At 42.6% G+C, this 16,054-nt stretch overlaps 1 protein-coding gene across 1 annotated transcript; it reads right to left on the bottom strand.

Moving 5' to 3' along the window:
• Positions 1–5,004: 5,004 nt before the first annotated feature.
• LOC310869233 (ATP synthase subunit e, mitochondrial-like) lies at positions 5,005–5,220 on the bottom strand (the record flags this gene model as incomplete). The annotated part of the gene is made up of 1 exon (XM_083779857.1): positions 5,005–5,220. One exon carries the CDS (start codon positions 5,218–5,220, stop codon positions 5,005–5,007), a length of 216 nt encoding a protein of 71 aa, XP_083635983.1.
• Positions 5,221–16,054: the final 10,834 nt, after the last annotated feature.

Below are 16,054 nucleotides of genomic sequence, written 5' to 3'. Positions count from 1 at the left end.
TTCCAGCCAGCACCACTGGCAAGTCATTAGCTCATGCCCTGCGGTGCCTTGTCATTAGTCAGAAGGTTAATTGTTCCAAAATTACTATCCCTATCTCTAACCCTAACCTAAACATAACCGCAAGCACGGGAGCAGTGCATGTTCGCCAACCTTCATGCATGTTCGGACAAACGGGACTTCGGATCTATGGGCAGTTCCCTGCCCTGCACCTGTTACTTACTTCTCTAATTAGAGTCAACAATGCAGACTTGCTGCCACTATAGACTGGCTTCCAAAACACTGCAACTCAAATTTAAATAATAAAGAAAAGCATGCCTGCACACAGAATCAACACCAAAAGGAATCAACATAAAACCAGCTATAATGCAAATTAAATCAGCAGTCTGTCAGTAGGCTATGTCAGTCATTCCTTGCAGTCTTGCAGATGATTATTTGTGTCAGAGTTCGGAAGCACTCATTACCAGTTAAAACTGAGAGTAGACTGAAGCTGATTATGATGCATCAAACTACTGTGGAGAGCCGATCAGAGCTCTATGTTTCAAAGATGAGGCTTGTGTTCCACATGAGTTTAGTTTAGTTTATTTGATCATCCTTCAGTTTCAAACACAATATTCAAAGACAATGAATGCAAGCCGTTATGAAAACAGAACAAAACCGAAAACATGAAGATGATCAAAAGGAGTAGGCAGAAGCTAAAAGCTTATAATGCCTATCCTACTTACAACAGAACATGAATCGTAATACTCATTACATTTGTCATTATGAGTCGTTTTATTCCCTTAATGTTACAGGTGTGGTTCTGAAATTCTCAAATACAACAAATACACAAATCAAATATGCATATATCAATTTAACTAACATAAACATGACTCACTTGCTTTTCCAATGGACGCACACATGAACAGAAAAGGCTCAACACTGCACAGTGCACACCAAACTTTTCTCTACTAGAGCTGTGGTCCAGCTGCCTTGCATAGCAATCAGTGAGTTCTGTCCTATAATGCTAATTGGCCCCACCTGGAGGGCCTTTTCAACACCAGTAGAACAAACACCTGCTGCCTCCTGCATTATGTGCAAATTCATTTGCACATGACGTTTCAGCTTGTCTATGCTGGAAACGCTGGCTCTGAAGTTTTTGAACCAATCAGCGTGTTGCATCCCTCCAGGCTATGGGTCCTATATGTCCATCTTCTCATGCACACTGGTTTGTTTACAAAGTGACAGAGAGATGTGATGATTCGGAAAACGAGTAATACACTGTCTGGATGCCATCTTCAATTGGATTAAAAACTGAGGATTTCTGAAATCAGTAGCACCTGTGTTCTGACGGATGCGCAGATATGGGAATAAAACTGGTGAGCTTCATTTGTATTGGCTTTTATTGATGTGGGCCTCGACACGTCATCACACAGCACATTTTCGTTTTCAGGAAGTAATAAAAAAAAGATTTTTATGGATTTTTAATATAAAAACACTAAAATTAGAATTTGACCATTTTTTGGCATCCATTGTTAGGTATGCCCATATGATGACCACGGATATGGTCTAAAAGTGTGAAAAACGTATTTTTCACAACTTTAAGTAAAACATGCAAGTAGGGGAGAGCCACCACGGTTGTAACGTGTCATGGTTGTAACATGCACGTTATCTCTTGATTGGTCAACGCCATCATGATGCCATCGCGTCAGTATGTGTACTGCAACGTACTCTACGTGCCCAGGAAGTTTGAAGTGCATCCTACGGGGAGTTATTGGCGAAAAACTGACTTTTCTCAAAATGCGTAACATTTTACACCTGGAGTATGTGTGCTACAATTTTTTTCTTTGATGTTGGTGAATAAAAATCCACATGGATGTCTTCATGCTTATGTTCTTCATTAGTTTGCATCGTGTTTAGACGGATTCTGGTCTGTAAGCAACGCCAAAGAACAACTTGCAAAAGTGGGTCAATTGTAACACACGCCATACCATTCAATACCATTATATGTAATATTTACATATTTTACATATTGGCCAATATTATATGTTCAGTAGGCTGTCTTTCATTACAGAGTGTATTCTAAATTAGTTTAGGGTACATTGTACAACTCAATCAATCAAACATTTGTTTAATCAATGTATTTTCCCATTGAACTGACTCAAACGCCCAAACTGGTACACCCGGTACTATTTAACATTTCCCTTATGTTTGATACATTTTCTTATCACATCCATGGTATGAAAACAATGTTAAGGAGTTGCTTCAATGAAATATAATTGCTTTAAGCTGAAAACGATATGTTTAATGTTATTTTTTTAGCGTTGTTACATTTATCACGCATGCCGTTACAATTAATCCGATATGCGCAGCAAATGTAACACTGGAACAGCGTCCACGTTCGGTTTAATAACTCCCGACCGGTTTTATCAACTTAAAAACTTGAAGTGGTTTATGGTAGCAGACATGTGTAGGTCCGTTGCCTGAAAATATTACATGTGTAGATAAACGGATCTCTGAGTAAATAAATGAAACGTGCAAAGTGTTACAACCATAGCGGCTCTCCCTTTTTCCACCACTGGTAGTTACACCCCCATGGTGGACAGCCCGCTGGGCAAGCTAGCACATTGATCAGTGCAGCACAGTGAGCACACTTACAACATGTTTTAATGAGAGCAGCTCAATATCCACAATGTTCTCACTGGGTGTGGAGAAGTGCTTCTCAAAGCGGGGTCCGAGCGGGGAACCCCGGGGATCCTTGAGGGAGGTCCCAGGGGGTAAGGAAAATAAAACTGCCAGCACTCAATAAGTGTCCATTTTTCCCCACATAGGTTTATTTGGATGCTTTTCAACCAAATGGGTTTTCCTCAGCATGGGGGTACCTTTTAAAACAAGAGTACCTTTTTCACCACTGTATACTGTGTGTACAAAGGCTGAAGGTCATTTGAGATGCTTGAAAAAAATGCTCTTTAAGGCTCTCTCTCACTGTCTCTCTCTCTGTGTCTCTCTCTCTCTCTCTCTCTCTCTCTCTCTCTCTCTCTCTCTCTGTGTTTTTTATGCAAGCCACAACCTTTCTCAATTAAGAGGAAATGCAGCACTTTTCTGCAGGTAATGATCCATGTGGCTAACTTCCCGCTCGTGTGTGCGTGCGTGGCATTGTTCCCACACATGGTGAAATCCGTTCCACCAGGACTGATGGTAAATGCTGAGTTATAGCCGTGAAACCGAAAACAGCAGATCTACAACACAGTGCGGTGCGTTCTGAGCTCGGCTATTTCCGGTGCTTGACATGGGAAGCACCCTATGATCCGACGGACCATTGCTCCGAAGGAGCATTGGTCCGAGGTGCGCTGGGGGTCAGGAGAGGGTTGGGGTTAGGTTTAGGTGTCTGCCCCGGGGGAGGTTAGGGTTAGGGTGAGGGTTTGAGGTAGGTTGTCGATCGGACCAATGGACCGTCGGCATATTGACACAGACCCGCTTGACATCACTGGCATCACTAAGTATAAACGCTGCCTGGTAAATGGTGATGATAATTGGCATAACCGTAAATATGGCGATCAGGGGAGCGACGGTAAAATGCCTCGCAAATATCGTGAGAGCAGTTTTGTGTTGCCCTCATCAAGTGGGAAGTAAGTAAGCAGGGTACTTTTTCAGCAATGGATCTCAAAATGCAAAATGTGATAATACATATAGAGTATATCCTCACACATGTTTTGTAGCCTACAACTGAAATGCCAATAGGGCCTACTTAAAGTCAATAATTAAAGCGATTTAAAATTTTAGAATACTATTTTAGCCATTAGCTAAAAGTGTCATAAAGAGTATAAACCAGACACACTGTTCTATGTGTCTAAAATGGCCACATAAATACATAATTTTAAGACTTTCTGTCTCATAATACCTGATGATCATGTTCACGGCACTCCGTCTTTAACGTTGCAGATGATCCCCTGGAAGCCCCCTTAAGGACCACTGGTGGTCCACTGGACCACAGTTTGAGAACCACTGATGTAATGGACCATAGTCAGCCTGGCCTGTCTATTCCTGTACTTTTTATTCTCGTCTTGATTTTTTTTTCTTGTTATTTTGTTTCTTTGAAACCCAGTATCCTTTTTGCAATTCTCTTGCTGTCGTTCTTGCGGACATATGCCTCGCCAACTTTTCAGTGCACATGCCTGCATGAGTGAAAAGTACTGCTCGTACAGTAAATTCCCATTAATACCAGGAAAGCGTTTGTGTCATTTTATATTTTTGTGTTGGCTGCCTTCAAATATAGCAGCTACTGTATGCAAGCTCACAGCACTTCGTGCCGCGACGCAATTTAATTGTCAATTTTGAATTTATTTTAAACATCTTGAAAGTGTCACAACTACTGATTTAGATTAGCATTCGTAGAATCGGCCTCAGCTCTAACATCATTATTTCCTCCTGTCGGCCCATACCTTGAAATTGACCTCTGGACCTTTTCATCCAAAAGTGCATCACGTCTTCAGGGCGGAACACAGATCCTTCCCACCAAGTTGAATTTAAAAAATCCACTTTTTTACCTTGTCCTTCTACGATCCAAAAGTTATCCATTTCTCGGGGGCAGACCACTAATCATGCTCACTGCGTTTAATTTAAATTCCAGATGGACGGACGATCAGACAAATAGGGCTACAGACCCTGAAGCATGTGCATTGAGCAGGGGCTGCCCACATCTTGAGCATTGAACTGCTGTACAAAGATGACATGCTGCTGGTCATGATTTATTTGACTATTTTTCTTGGCTCAGTACCAGATTGAAGATCCAGATAAGGGGCTAGGGAGATTTTCTTTTTTTTCATGAATAGGTCTGAGTGACCTGAGTGACCTGAGTTGTAGCAATTTTATTTGAGCAATTACATTGACTAAAGTCACTTGGCTGAGGTTAGAAGACCTGGAACTATTGATGCCACGCGTGTCTGCAAAAGATGTATAAATATGCTCAAAACATTTTGCTCTCAGTTCTATTTGTGGAAAGAACATGACATCTGATCCATAGACATTCTACTTCAGGATGGTGTCAGAATTAGCTTCGGACAGCTCTTTGTAGATCCGCTCCTGCTCCTCCCTGGCCTTCTTCTCTGCCTCTTCAGTCTTCCTCTCCTTCTCTGCGATGGGCTTCAGGTACTCTAGCCGCTGTTTTCCATACAACATGCCTAGGAAGAGGGCCGACCATCTGGCCGTCTTGATGAGCGGCGACACAGCAACCGGAGGAACCATAATGCTACTTTATGAAATCTCTCACCAACACCACTGTGGAATGGATCACTACTCAATGGGATTAGCTTACATTATATGAATTGTTAGAGCAGAACAAACATCACACAAAAGCTCTGTTGTCATATGTATGACCTCATACTGATGATGTCGTTGTTGTCCAAACAGCGGGATGATGGATCTGAAATTACTAATTCAGGGTTGTGCAGTCGACGCGCTGTGATTGGCCAGTCGCTGTGATTGACAGCCTGAACCTAACCCTAACCTTAACCTCAGTAAAACTATACCTAAACCGTCCATAACCCTAAACTTAACCTCTGTAAAACTATACCTAACCCTAACCTTAACCTCAGTCCTTGGGCGTGGTTATAAGCACAACCCGTGTAGGAATTAGTATGTAGCGTCTCACTCCCAAAAGGCATATTGTGACCAAATATGACATTGACAACATGTGATTTGACGGCTACTCCATTATTCCATATATGGAGACATTTGTAGAGAACCGCAGATCTGACCAACTTCGCTATTATTTATTGTTTGGTCTTTATTTGCAAACTCTCAGGGTTACGGACCTGTCCATTCATTCCGTTCCTAACTAGCATCGGTCATTTAGCTGGGGACCTCATCAAGGACCTGCAGGATTCCTCAGACCCCACTTTGAGAACCACTGATTTATTAGACTGTGGTCTTGGCTCAGTAGCAACAATCACAGAGGACCTCGCCCTTCATGTTGCGCTGGTCTCTGATCAGATTTGATGATACCAGTGACGTAGACTCCGTGGGGGCGGCGGGGCTCGAGCCCCCATGAGGAATTAGACCTGAATATATCGTTACTCTATGGAATATATATTCGCCTCGGTCCGTCCCGTTTGTACCGCGCTAGGACGCACCGCGACTGTTTGCGCAATTCTCGTCTTTGCATTGACTTTGTATGTAATCGCGCCACTATAACCATCCAAGTCTGAACGCACCTTAACAGCTCTTTTGTCCTGGCCCGGGGGCAGGGGGGTGGTGGGGGGTGGACCTCGTTGCCTGTCCACTTGTAAGCCTACACATGCAGACAGAGCCGTATCCAGCACTTCACAGATTGGGGGTCCAAGCGCACGGACGGGCGCTTTGCACCCCACATGCACGGGCGCTTCACACCCGTACATGTGGGGCGCAAAGCGCCCGTGCGAAAGAAATCGGGTATTTCCGGGTTATAAAGTCGTTATTTTCTGGTCAAAAACGGGTCTGCACAGCAGAAATAGCCTAGTGCAAATCTTACCTTTTTGATGAGCCTGCCCGAGACATACATGGCTTTAACCAACACTGGCATAACATAAACAACTTCCTGAATCCTATCCAAGTCTACTAGCAGACAGACAAACTGACCAATGTGAGCTTGTAGCAAACACACAATGCTGACAAAATAACATGCACCCTCCCTGGCTGGCATGTTTAATGTTTTTATTTGCTTGCCTTTTACTAAAAGTAGCAATACCACAGTGCAGAAATTCTATAACTAGAGTGAAAGTGTGGATGTGTTGCCATCAAAATATAGAGTATAATATAAAGTAAATGTACTTTATGTAATGTGAAAGTGGCACATCATGTGAAATGTACATTTTTAATACCAGTACATACATTAAGATTACTAATCAAAATCTGCAATGGAACTAGAGGCTCTCTCAGATTAAGTAAAAGTATAAAAAAAATGCCATTGTTACAGGTACTTAGTTACTTTCCACCACTGACTGTGAACTGCATGATGCTTTATGCTTATAGTTGCCTACCTGTTCAATTACTGCACAACAATGGTCGTCAGTAGCCTACTGTTGTTGTTGTCGACGACGACTTTGTCTGTGTTTATTGCACACACCGACACCGGGGGAGGGGGTACATTTTTCGGAACAAGTTGGAGTTGGACAACAGGAGTTGGAGGAGAAGCAGCCCTGCTTCCAGCAGCAGCAGCAGCAGCATTAAACTTAAACATGTCGTTTATTTTAAAACAGGAGTTGGCGACGTCCTGCATTCATTGCTTTGCCTTCTTCGCCCTCTGCTTTGCAGCACCCCCCTTACGTTTCGGATTCGGCATGATTTTACTCGTCTCTGAGTAATGACAGCGAGTCAGCGGCGGCCCAAGTTGCCCCCCCCCCCGGGACCCCCGTGGTTCCTACGGCCCTCATGCATTCAAATGCTAATCTGGTGGACTTTGAATTTCTCTAACTATAAACTTTCATGACAGCAGACAGCCTAAGTACAAATATCATTTATGAAAAGCTACTACAGTGAAGTCTGTTCACAGAAGTTGTTGTAGGATATGTGGGGATTATCTGACGAGGTACCATTTGAGTGTGCAAAACCTTACATATACTAAATAATACTAAATTGTTTATAGGGTCAATATAAGTAAAATAATATAGCCTTTCCACAGGAGTATCTTTTTATATTTTTCCAAAAATAATACAAACAGCCAATAGCATATTACAAAGTTATCCCCCTCACTGGTGACAATTCCGGGAGGAAAAACGGGCAAGCACCGGGTCGAGTCTTCCGGTATTCTTTTCACCTGCCAGGTAGGGTATGCATACTAGTACTGTACTCTGCAAGGCTAGGCTATTTGTTCACAATGAGAAGGAGTAGCCAGGGCCATGGCATTTAAACATGCTCTTCTGTTTATAATCTAAACACTGACACGTTTAAAAGAGTTTATACATTAATGTTGGCTATGGGTCCACAAAAACGTTTCAGATAACACACCTGCACATAGTAAGGTCATTCTCAGATCTTTGAATCCTTCACAAGCTGGCTCAGAGGATAACGGGGGATAGAAATACAGGCAAAAAGGCTGCCATACTCCAAGGGCTGCAAAACGTCTCAGGAGGCAGTAATTTTCTTAGATGGAAAGGTCATCTTATCAAAATCTATAAGCTTAAAAGAGAAGAGTCTCCTGATAGGCCAGAACCAGATGGAGAGATCTATGTGATTTATGTGGACTTTATCAAGTATAGGCACAGCCATTTGTTGTATACTTTGGAAATAAATGTGGCTTTTACTTTCAATGCCGAGAACACTTGTTATTGTGAAAGCTAGACTTTGTCTTCAGTGCCATTGCTTTTCAGGGGAAATTATTATTAGTATTACCATTATTATTATGTGTTTATTTGAAGAAACATGAAAAAGGTTTTCCTCATGAGTCATGACCCATGAAAATGAGTCCCGATCCATCGTTTACAGTAGGAAACATTGCAGTTATTGTGTGTATGAATGTTTCTTGGGATCCGCTTGTAATTCCGACGGCGCATTAGTCCGACAACATAGGGTTAGGGATAGGGTTTGTAATGGGGACAACATGGGACAACATGGGACAACATGGTTAGGGATAGGGATAGGGTTTGTAATGGGGACAACATGGGACAACATGGTTAGGGTTAGGGATAGGGTTTGTAATGGGGACAACATGGGACAACATGGGACAACATGGGACAACATGGTTAGGGTTAGGGATAGGGTTTGTAATGGGGACAACATGGGACAACATGGTACAACATGGGACAACATGGGACAACATGGTACAACATGGGACAACATGGGACAACATGGGACAACATGGTTAGGGTTAGGGATAGGGTTTGTAATGGGGACAACATGGGACAACATGGTTAGGGATAGGGTTTGTAATGGGGACAACATGGGACAACATGGTACGACATGGGACAACATGGTTAGGGTTAGGGATAGGGTTTGTAATGGGGACAACATGGGACAACATGGGACAACATGAGACAACATGGTTAGGGTTAGGGATAGGGTTTGTAATGGGGACAACATGGGACAACATGGGACAACATGGGACAACATGGGACAACATGAGACAACATGGTTAGGGTTAGGGATAGGGTTTGTAATGGGGACAACATGGGACAACATGGGACAACATGAGACAACATGGTTAGGGTTAGGGATAGGGTTTGTAATGGGGACAACATGGTTAGGGTTAGGGATAGGGTTTGTAATGGGGACAACATGGTTAGGGTTAGGGATAGGGTTTGTAATGGGGACAACATGGGACAACATGGTAGAACATGGGACAACATGGTACAACATGGGACAACATGGGACAACATGGTACAACATGGTACAACATGGGACAACATGGTACAACATGGTACCACATGGGACAACATGGGACAACATGGTACAACATGGTACAACATGGTACAACATGGGACAACATGGTACAACATGGTACCACATGGGACAACATGGGACAACATGGTACAACATGGTACAACATGGGACAACATGGGACAACATGGTACAACATGGTACAACATGGTACAACATGGGACAACATGGGACAACATGGTACAACATGGTACAACATGGTACCACATGGGACAACATGGTACAACATGGTACAACATGGTACAACATGGGACAACATGGGACAACATGGTACAACATGGTACGTACAACATGGGACAACATGGTACGTACAACATGGGACAACATGTTTAGGGTTAGGGTTAGGGACAGGGTTAGTAATGGGGTGAGTCGGAACAACGTGCTGTCGGAATAATGACGCTGACCCATGTATCTCTTGGCGAACTCCCTTCACAGAAGCAGTTGTGAACCGCTAAATCAATGTTTCACCAGTTTGCGGCACTGGTGATAAAACGACAACAAAGCACAAAAGGGGATTTTTAGCTCGTTTTTATACAATACATGTGGTGTGCTTTAATAGTCGGTTCGTAAACAAAAGAAGAACAATACACAGGAACAGTCTTGTAGTTTTTCGAAAGCCTTTTAAAATGAAGTCTCCCATGGTTTGTGCAATTACACACTCCAGCGGTCCACAACCTTTTTGTTATTTTATCAGGGCCCACTCACCCATCTGGCGGCTTAAATCAGATGAGTGGTCAGATTGGTGGGCCTGCGTGCATTTCCAGAGCATGTTTACTTTAATGATTGCGTTCTGGCTTTGATTCGACGGCACCAACATAGCATGCCTTAAGTTCCTATTTATCAGTTTCACAATGAAAACTCATTCACTATTTAATTTATTATTATTATTATTTTTACATAATCATGATTTACTATTGTGTTGAATACAATCTTGGGTGTTTTGCCAATTATTAATTGGGGTCCCACTTTCAATATCCTCACGGCTCACCATTGTGCCCCGGCCCCACAGGTTGGAAACCGCTGACATCCATCACACCACATTTAGCCATTATAGAAAACCAACTCCCTCTGCCTGGAGAGGACAATTACAAGACATAAAAAACAAGACACCAATGCTTTTATGACAGCAGATGAGTCATATATTTTTTGTTATTTTTCTTTTCTCTGTTTAAATAACTGGCAACATTATTATACTGCATGAGTAGGAAGTATTGCACATTATTGAATTAAAAGGCTCTAGGAATGACATCATTTTTGATAAATATAAATTAATAAATACATACAAATCAGGACCAAGTGATTGTAGAAATGTTGGCGACAAGAATGGCGATTTGTCAGATGATGTGACGCCTGATTTTAAAATGAGTTGCGTGCGTCACAGACCGGAAGTAGCAGATTTACAAGTTCTACATACAAGCTCACAATGCACTGCAATGCATGTGCATAGTGAGCTGGTTGAGCTTGTAGATCTGTGGGCAAGCAAGTATAAATCGCCTGTCGGGTGGAAACCTCATCACGTCTTCGTGAAAACACTTCATTTGAAATTAAATGTTTTCAAGGGGGAGTGGTTAACCAGGCTAGAAACCTCACATGTCCAAACCAAAACTCTTATACTTTTAATTTACAAGCTCGAAACATGTCGCTTTGCACACCATGTTTCGAACTTGTAGATCAACTACCGGTATACTTTTGATGCTTTTGTGTGACGCTGTAGTATGATCGTTAAAACACAAAGGTTTCTGCCCGACAACAACAAAATCAGGCATGACTCAGCAAATCGACACCGTGAAATTTGTGAGAGTTAAATTTACAATCGGGATTTTACAGCGTATTGGTGGTTGCCACAAATTGGCCATGACCTTCAAGTGCTGCAAAACACGCATGCACACACACAATGCAGTAAAACAGCACTTTAACTTGATTTAAATCTGTTAGGAGTCGTGTCCACACTGAGTGTTTTATGAGCACCTTGGATCTCATGTCCAGAGAGCTCGCACACACACACACACACACACACACACACGTTCAAATGCTATGAACTGTTCATGTTCCCAAACGTCTTGTCATCAGCGTTATCAGCACACACATACATCCTAACTCAACGGTTCTCAACATTGTGGGGCATTTCAATTTTAATGATCACAATACTAGAAGGGCATAGAAGTCCCGAGCTGAGGTGAGCATGGTGTCGCTGTCGGTAGTGCTATCGCCTGACAGCTAGAAGGTCCTGTGTTCGATTCCTTCCCGAGGATGCTGTGGGCGCTGGGGGCATGTTCTCTCCTCCGCGTCATCAGCGCCCATACCCAAGGTGGGGTTGGCGAAAGGGCCTTTCTGTGTGGAGTTTTCATGTTCTACCCGTGTCCACTAGGGTAGGTACCCTCACAAAAACATGCAGTAATCCTGGTATCTACACTGCCTCCCCCTGGTCAGCTGGGATGCCTGATGGAGGGGAAAGGAACTGGTTGGAATAACGTGTTTCTTCCATGCGTTACATCCTACCGGGGAAACTCCCCCTGTCAGGTGACAAAAGCGTCTAGCTCACTCCTCAGTCATTGAAGGAAGCATTAAATCATTTTGGGGGTCTCCTCAGGTTGGCAGGGGGAGAGTATGCTAGCGCCCAGGATTAATGCTTAGGCAATTGGCACCGGGTGAAAAATGGGTTACAAAATCGGGGTATAAAAATGTCGTCCCGAGATGAGTGTTCTACTATCGGTAGTTTTAGAGAAGGACATACGAGTGGCAGACTCTAGGGAACAGTTTATATACAAACAGTCCACACTCACAAAGTGAATTTTCTTTCTACTGCAGCAGCAGTCTCTGACCGACGTGTTTCGGCTTCATCAGAGTTGCATCATCAAGCACTGATGAACGTCAATCAATCAATCGATTGATTCCATTCTTAAAGAACTGGACTTATACAACTGTTCTTTTGAACACTTTTTCCAGTGTTACCGAATCTCTTCGCCAAAAACTTTGCAGGCGCAATGTGAACTTGTAGATCGTATATATTGTAGCTAATGTTCACTGCCAAAGTAAAATAAATAATAATGATGAATACCATAACAAACTGTCTATATAAATCTTTTAAATCAATTTGGCCAACAGTTTGTGGGGCTCACACTCACTTGCAATATCCTCACAGCCCACCAGCGGGCCTACAGGTCTCTGGCCCACAGATATAAAAAGCTATAGATGTCTCATTGGCCGCTGCAGTTCATTGGAGCGACATGTATCGCACTGTAAGGAGGAAGTCAAGTGGAAGTGCGGAAGGCACGCTGCGTCGCTGCCACTCAAGTGACAACTGGCCAATCACAGCACGTCTTTTCCGGGAATCCAAAGGAGCTTTATTGGCATTAGAAAACAAACCTTTACATTGCCTCTGATTGGCCTACCGAACGTCCCCTTCTGTGACGCACGCCGAAGCTTTGCAAGCTTCCGTGGCAAGCTTCCACGTGCATCACGAAAGCTTGCCTCCTTTCAAGATTCCCACACCCCAGAGCCGAAGGAGGCGTCTACCATTATATGTCTATGCTCTGGCCTGCATACGATGGATGGCATGGACTTCTCATGTTCGTGGCAATGATTCATGACAACCGTATACTCCATATATGAACGCGCCTTCCGTCTGTTTACCTTTTAGCATTGCTCTGGCTATGGAGAGCCCCCTCTTCACAAAGGCCCCGACCTTCCTGTTTAACCCGGAAGGGAAACAAGCTCCGTAGAGTGAGAGCAGACGGGCGGCATTTCTTAGGTGTGCACATGCTAACACTAGATGGCGCTAAAGGAGTTAAGCTCCTTGTCTTGTCTGGCTTATGTACCCAAAACAAATCAGAATAAAAGTTGGGGTAAGAAAGAAAAATATATTAAAAACACTACTTTGTTGACATCAAGTACCGGTAATGCAAGCCAGTGAGACAATTAAAAGCATCACATATTTCCAAAGTAAATATCAAGAACACTGTTGAGCTTGCCATACATTTGTAACACATACATTCTGCCATGACATTAATGAAATATAAAAAGAAAATGCATCTCTACGTGTACCAATTAGCCACGTGAACCCTAGTGTCCCTATTCTGGGGTGAACAACCGTCAACGGAAATTGTTACAATCTACAAGCTAGCTCACAGCACATGCAATGCAACGTTTCGTGATCTTCTAGATCTGCTTTTTTTGACGGAGACATTTGATGCAGAGGGAACCATCTGAGGATCTATTATAGAGCCCTAGCTGGGGGACTCTGCTCAACCAAGTATATTGGATTTAAGTGGTAAAAATGTGGTCACAGTATTATGTGATTGCTGTCTGGTGGAAACCTAATATGTCCAATGCGGTTACTTTTCAAAATTCTAATTCAAACAGCAAAAACTGCTACAAGCTCTGCAATTTTTACTACTTTTATGTGACACTGTAGAAGGACGAAGTAGAGCATTAATTCACGGAAAAACATAAACAAGTTAAAATACGGAGATAAGAGGTTTCCGCCCGACAAATAAAACCTCTACAAAGGGTTGTGTAGTTCTTTTATGCATTCTTTATACAGAAGCATATAACTCAAAGATTGGATGACAGTAACAGCATTTGCTGACGTTTTATCTGCCCAATAAAGTAAATTCATAAAAACCAAGAGTCCCAAATCTGTCCTTAGCGAGATTGATATGGTACCGTCACAAAGAGTTTATTAGTCTTGGGAATGGACAGTACATTGTCTTTGTAATGTGCGTCTCTCTGGACACCAAGAAGACATTAGATTTTTAACATTTGAAAGTGCTGTGCAGAGCTACTGACAAACTTGTTTTTCAGTGGGAACTAGTCAATATCGCTGTTTCGCCATACACATACTGTCTTTGTTCCCTCTTTGGACAGTCAAGTCATCTAAAAACCTTTTTCTAAGAATTACATATTTTATTAACTAATAATAATAATAGCCTATATTTCAGTCAGAATGTGATCCTGCGCATGAATGTAATGCCTTACCTTTTCCATTTACATGAATTCTACCACCAGACTTTAGTCTCAATAGATTTTAACTTCTACAGATCTACAAGCTCACAATGCAGCTTGTAAATCGGCTAGTTTTGCCTAATGTTTCCCACAGGCATATGGATGCTGGGGTTCAAGCAGTTAAGCGGTTGTACTGTATAGGCTATGTGCATAACTGTAGTCCTGGGCTGAAGGTTCCCTGTTCCGGTTAATTTATCCCATATAGCTTCAGTTGATTGGCTCATTTGATTGGCTCATTTGAGTGGATTGCTGTCGAGCCAAACAAACAAAGCTATGGGGAAATGAACGGGTACAGGAAACGGGCATGCCACAGCCTATTGCATTCACTGATTCACATCGTTTGCTTCCAATTCTGTGGGTAAATCCTCGTTGCCGTATAAACCTCCATATTTCCACTTTAGCCTGTTGTTTTTATATATAAATATAAAACCGAATGAAAAGTATTAACAAAAAATTGCAACTAAATGGACCATTGTAACATCATGTTCCTTTTGTCCATTTCCTGAAAAGTAAGGTTTTTAGACAAGCTTTTCCACACGACTAGTGATGTCATACTTCAAATATTGCACAGAAGCCGACACAAGACAATGCAACACAAGCATGATTGTACAGTTAAGAGCATATGGGAGTTCACACAATAAGGCATTGCTGTAATGAAAAAAAAATAAAAAAAATGTCCAGCCATACGATTCACAGTTTTAATCCTTTAGCTTAGCTAGAGATCACGACAACGCCCTGTGTACTGACTGTGGCAGTCACATCGACACAGCAGCAACAATGCAACCAGTGTGACCACAACACGACTAAAGGCTAATTCATATTCCGTCGAGCGACGGTGCCGTGTGACAAAAAAAAGGAATACAAAAAACCCAACATTTTGACTGAAAACAGTCGGCAATGCGACACGCGACGAAGTACCAAACAGCCTTAAAATGTCGCTGTTCGGTTCAGACATCATCATGCGGAATACCCATAACTCAGAGAGTGTACATAATATGGAACCAAATGGACCCGCTTGGCTCTTGGAGTTACAGACCGGTCAATTTATGCTTTGAACAACGAGTGTCGACCGGCGTGTCCCGCGCCGAAAGTGGCGTCAAAACAAGAAAAAACGAAATGGTCATGGAAGCCTCACGCGACGAGGTATTAAATCTGCCTTAAAATGTCGCTGTTCGGTCTGGACATCATAAATATACTGTACAGGACCAAGTAATTGATATGTAGAGATGGAAATAACTATTCCTGGGCTAATGCGACACGGGGGTTTCGCTCGTCCTCGAAAATGAGGAAATGGGTGAACGGAGGAAATGGAACTTATTCAAACCATCCTGATTTATTCTCAGCTGTACCACATTGTCCCTGGCCAGAAATGGCAGCTCTACAAGCTCACGACAGAGTTATTTACGACATGCGCCGTTGGACCAGGTCTACGTCGGGTTTAGGCTGTCATACATCTGCACCTAAACAGTTTTTGAAGGTGTCACGAGGTTAATCCAACCACGGTCTCTCCTTAACGAGCACAGTTCGAAAAGGGGAAAAAAATAACAACATACAGTACACTATATCTACACATTATTGTAGACATATTTCAATTTGATCAATATTATTCAAGAAATTTGACTTATCTAAAATCAAGATCATTGAATCTATAACAGATTTTGGG

The sequence above is a fragment of the Protomyctophum parallelum genome (genome assembly GCF_964188405.1).
Source record: "Protomyctophum parallelum genome assembly, chromosome: 13".
In the NCBI taxonomy this organism is placed as follows: domain Eukaryota; kingdom Metazoa; phylum Chordata; class Actinopteri; order Myctophiformes; family Myctophidae; genus Protomyctophum; species Protomyctophum parallelum.
Note: the sequence above shows the minus strand (reverse complement) of the source record. Positions and strands in the feature narration are given on the sequence as shown.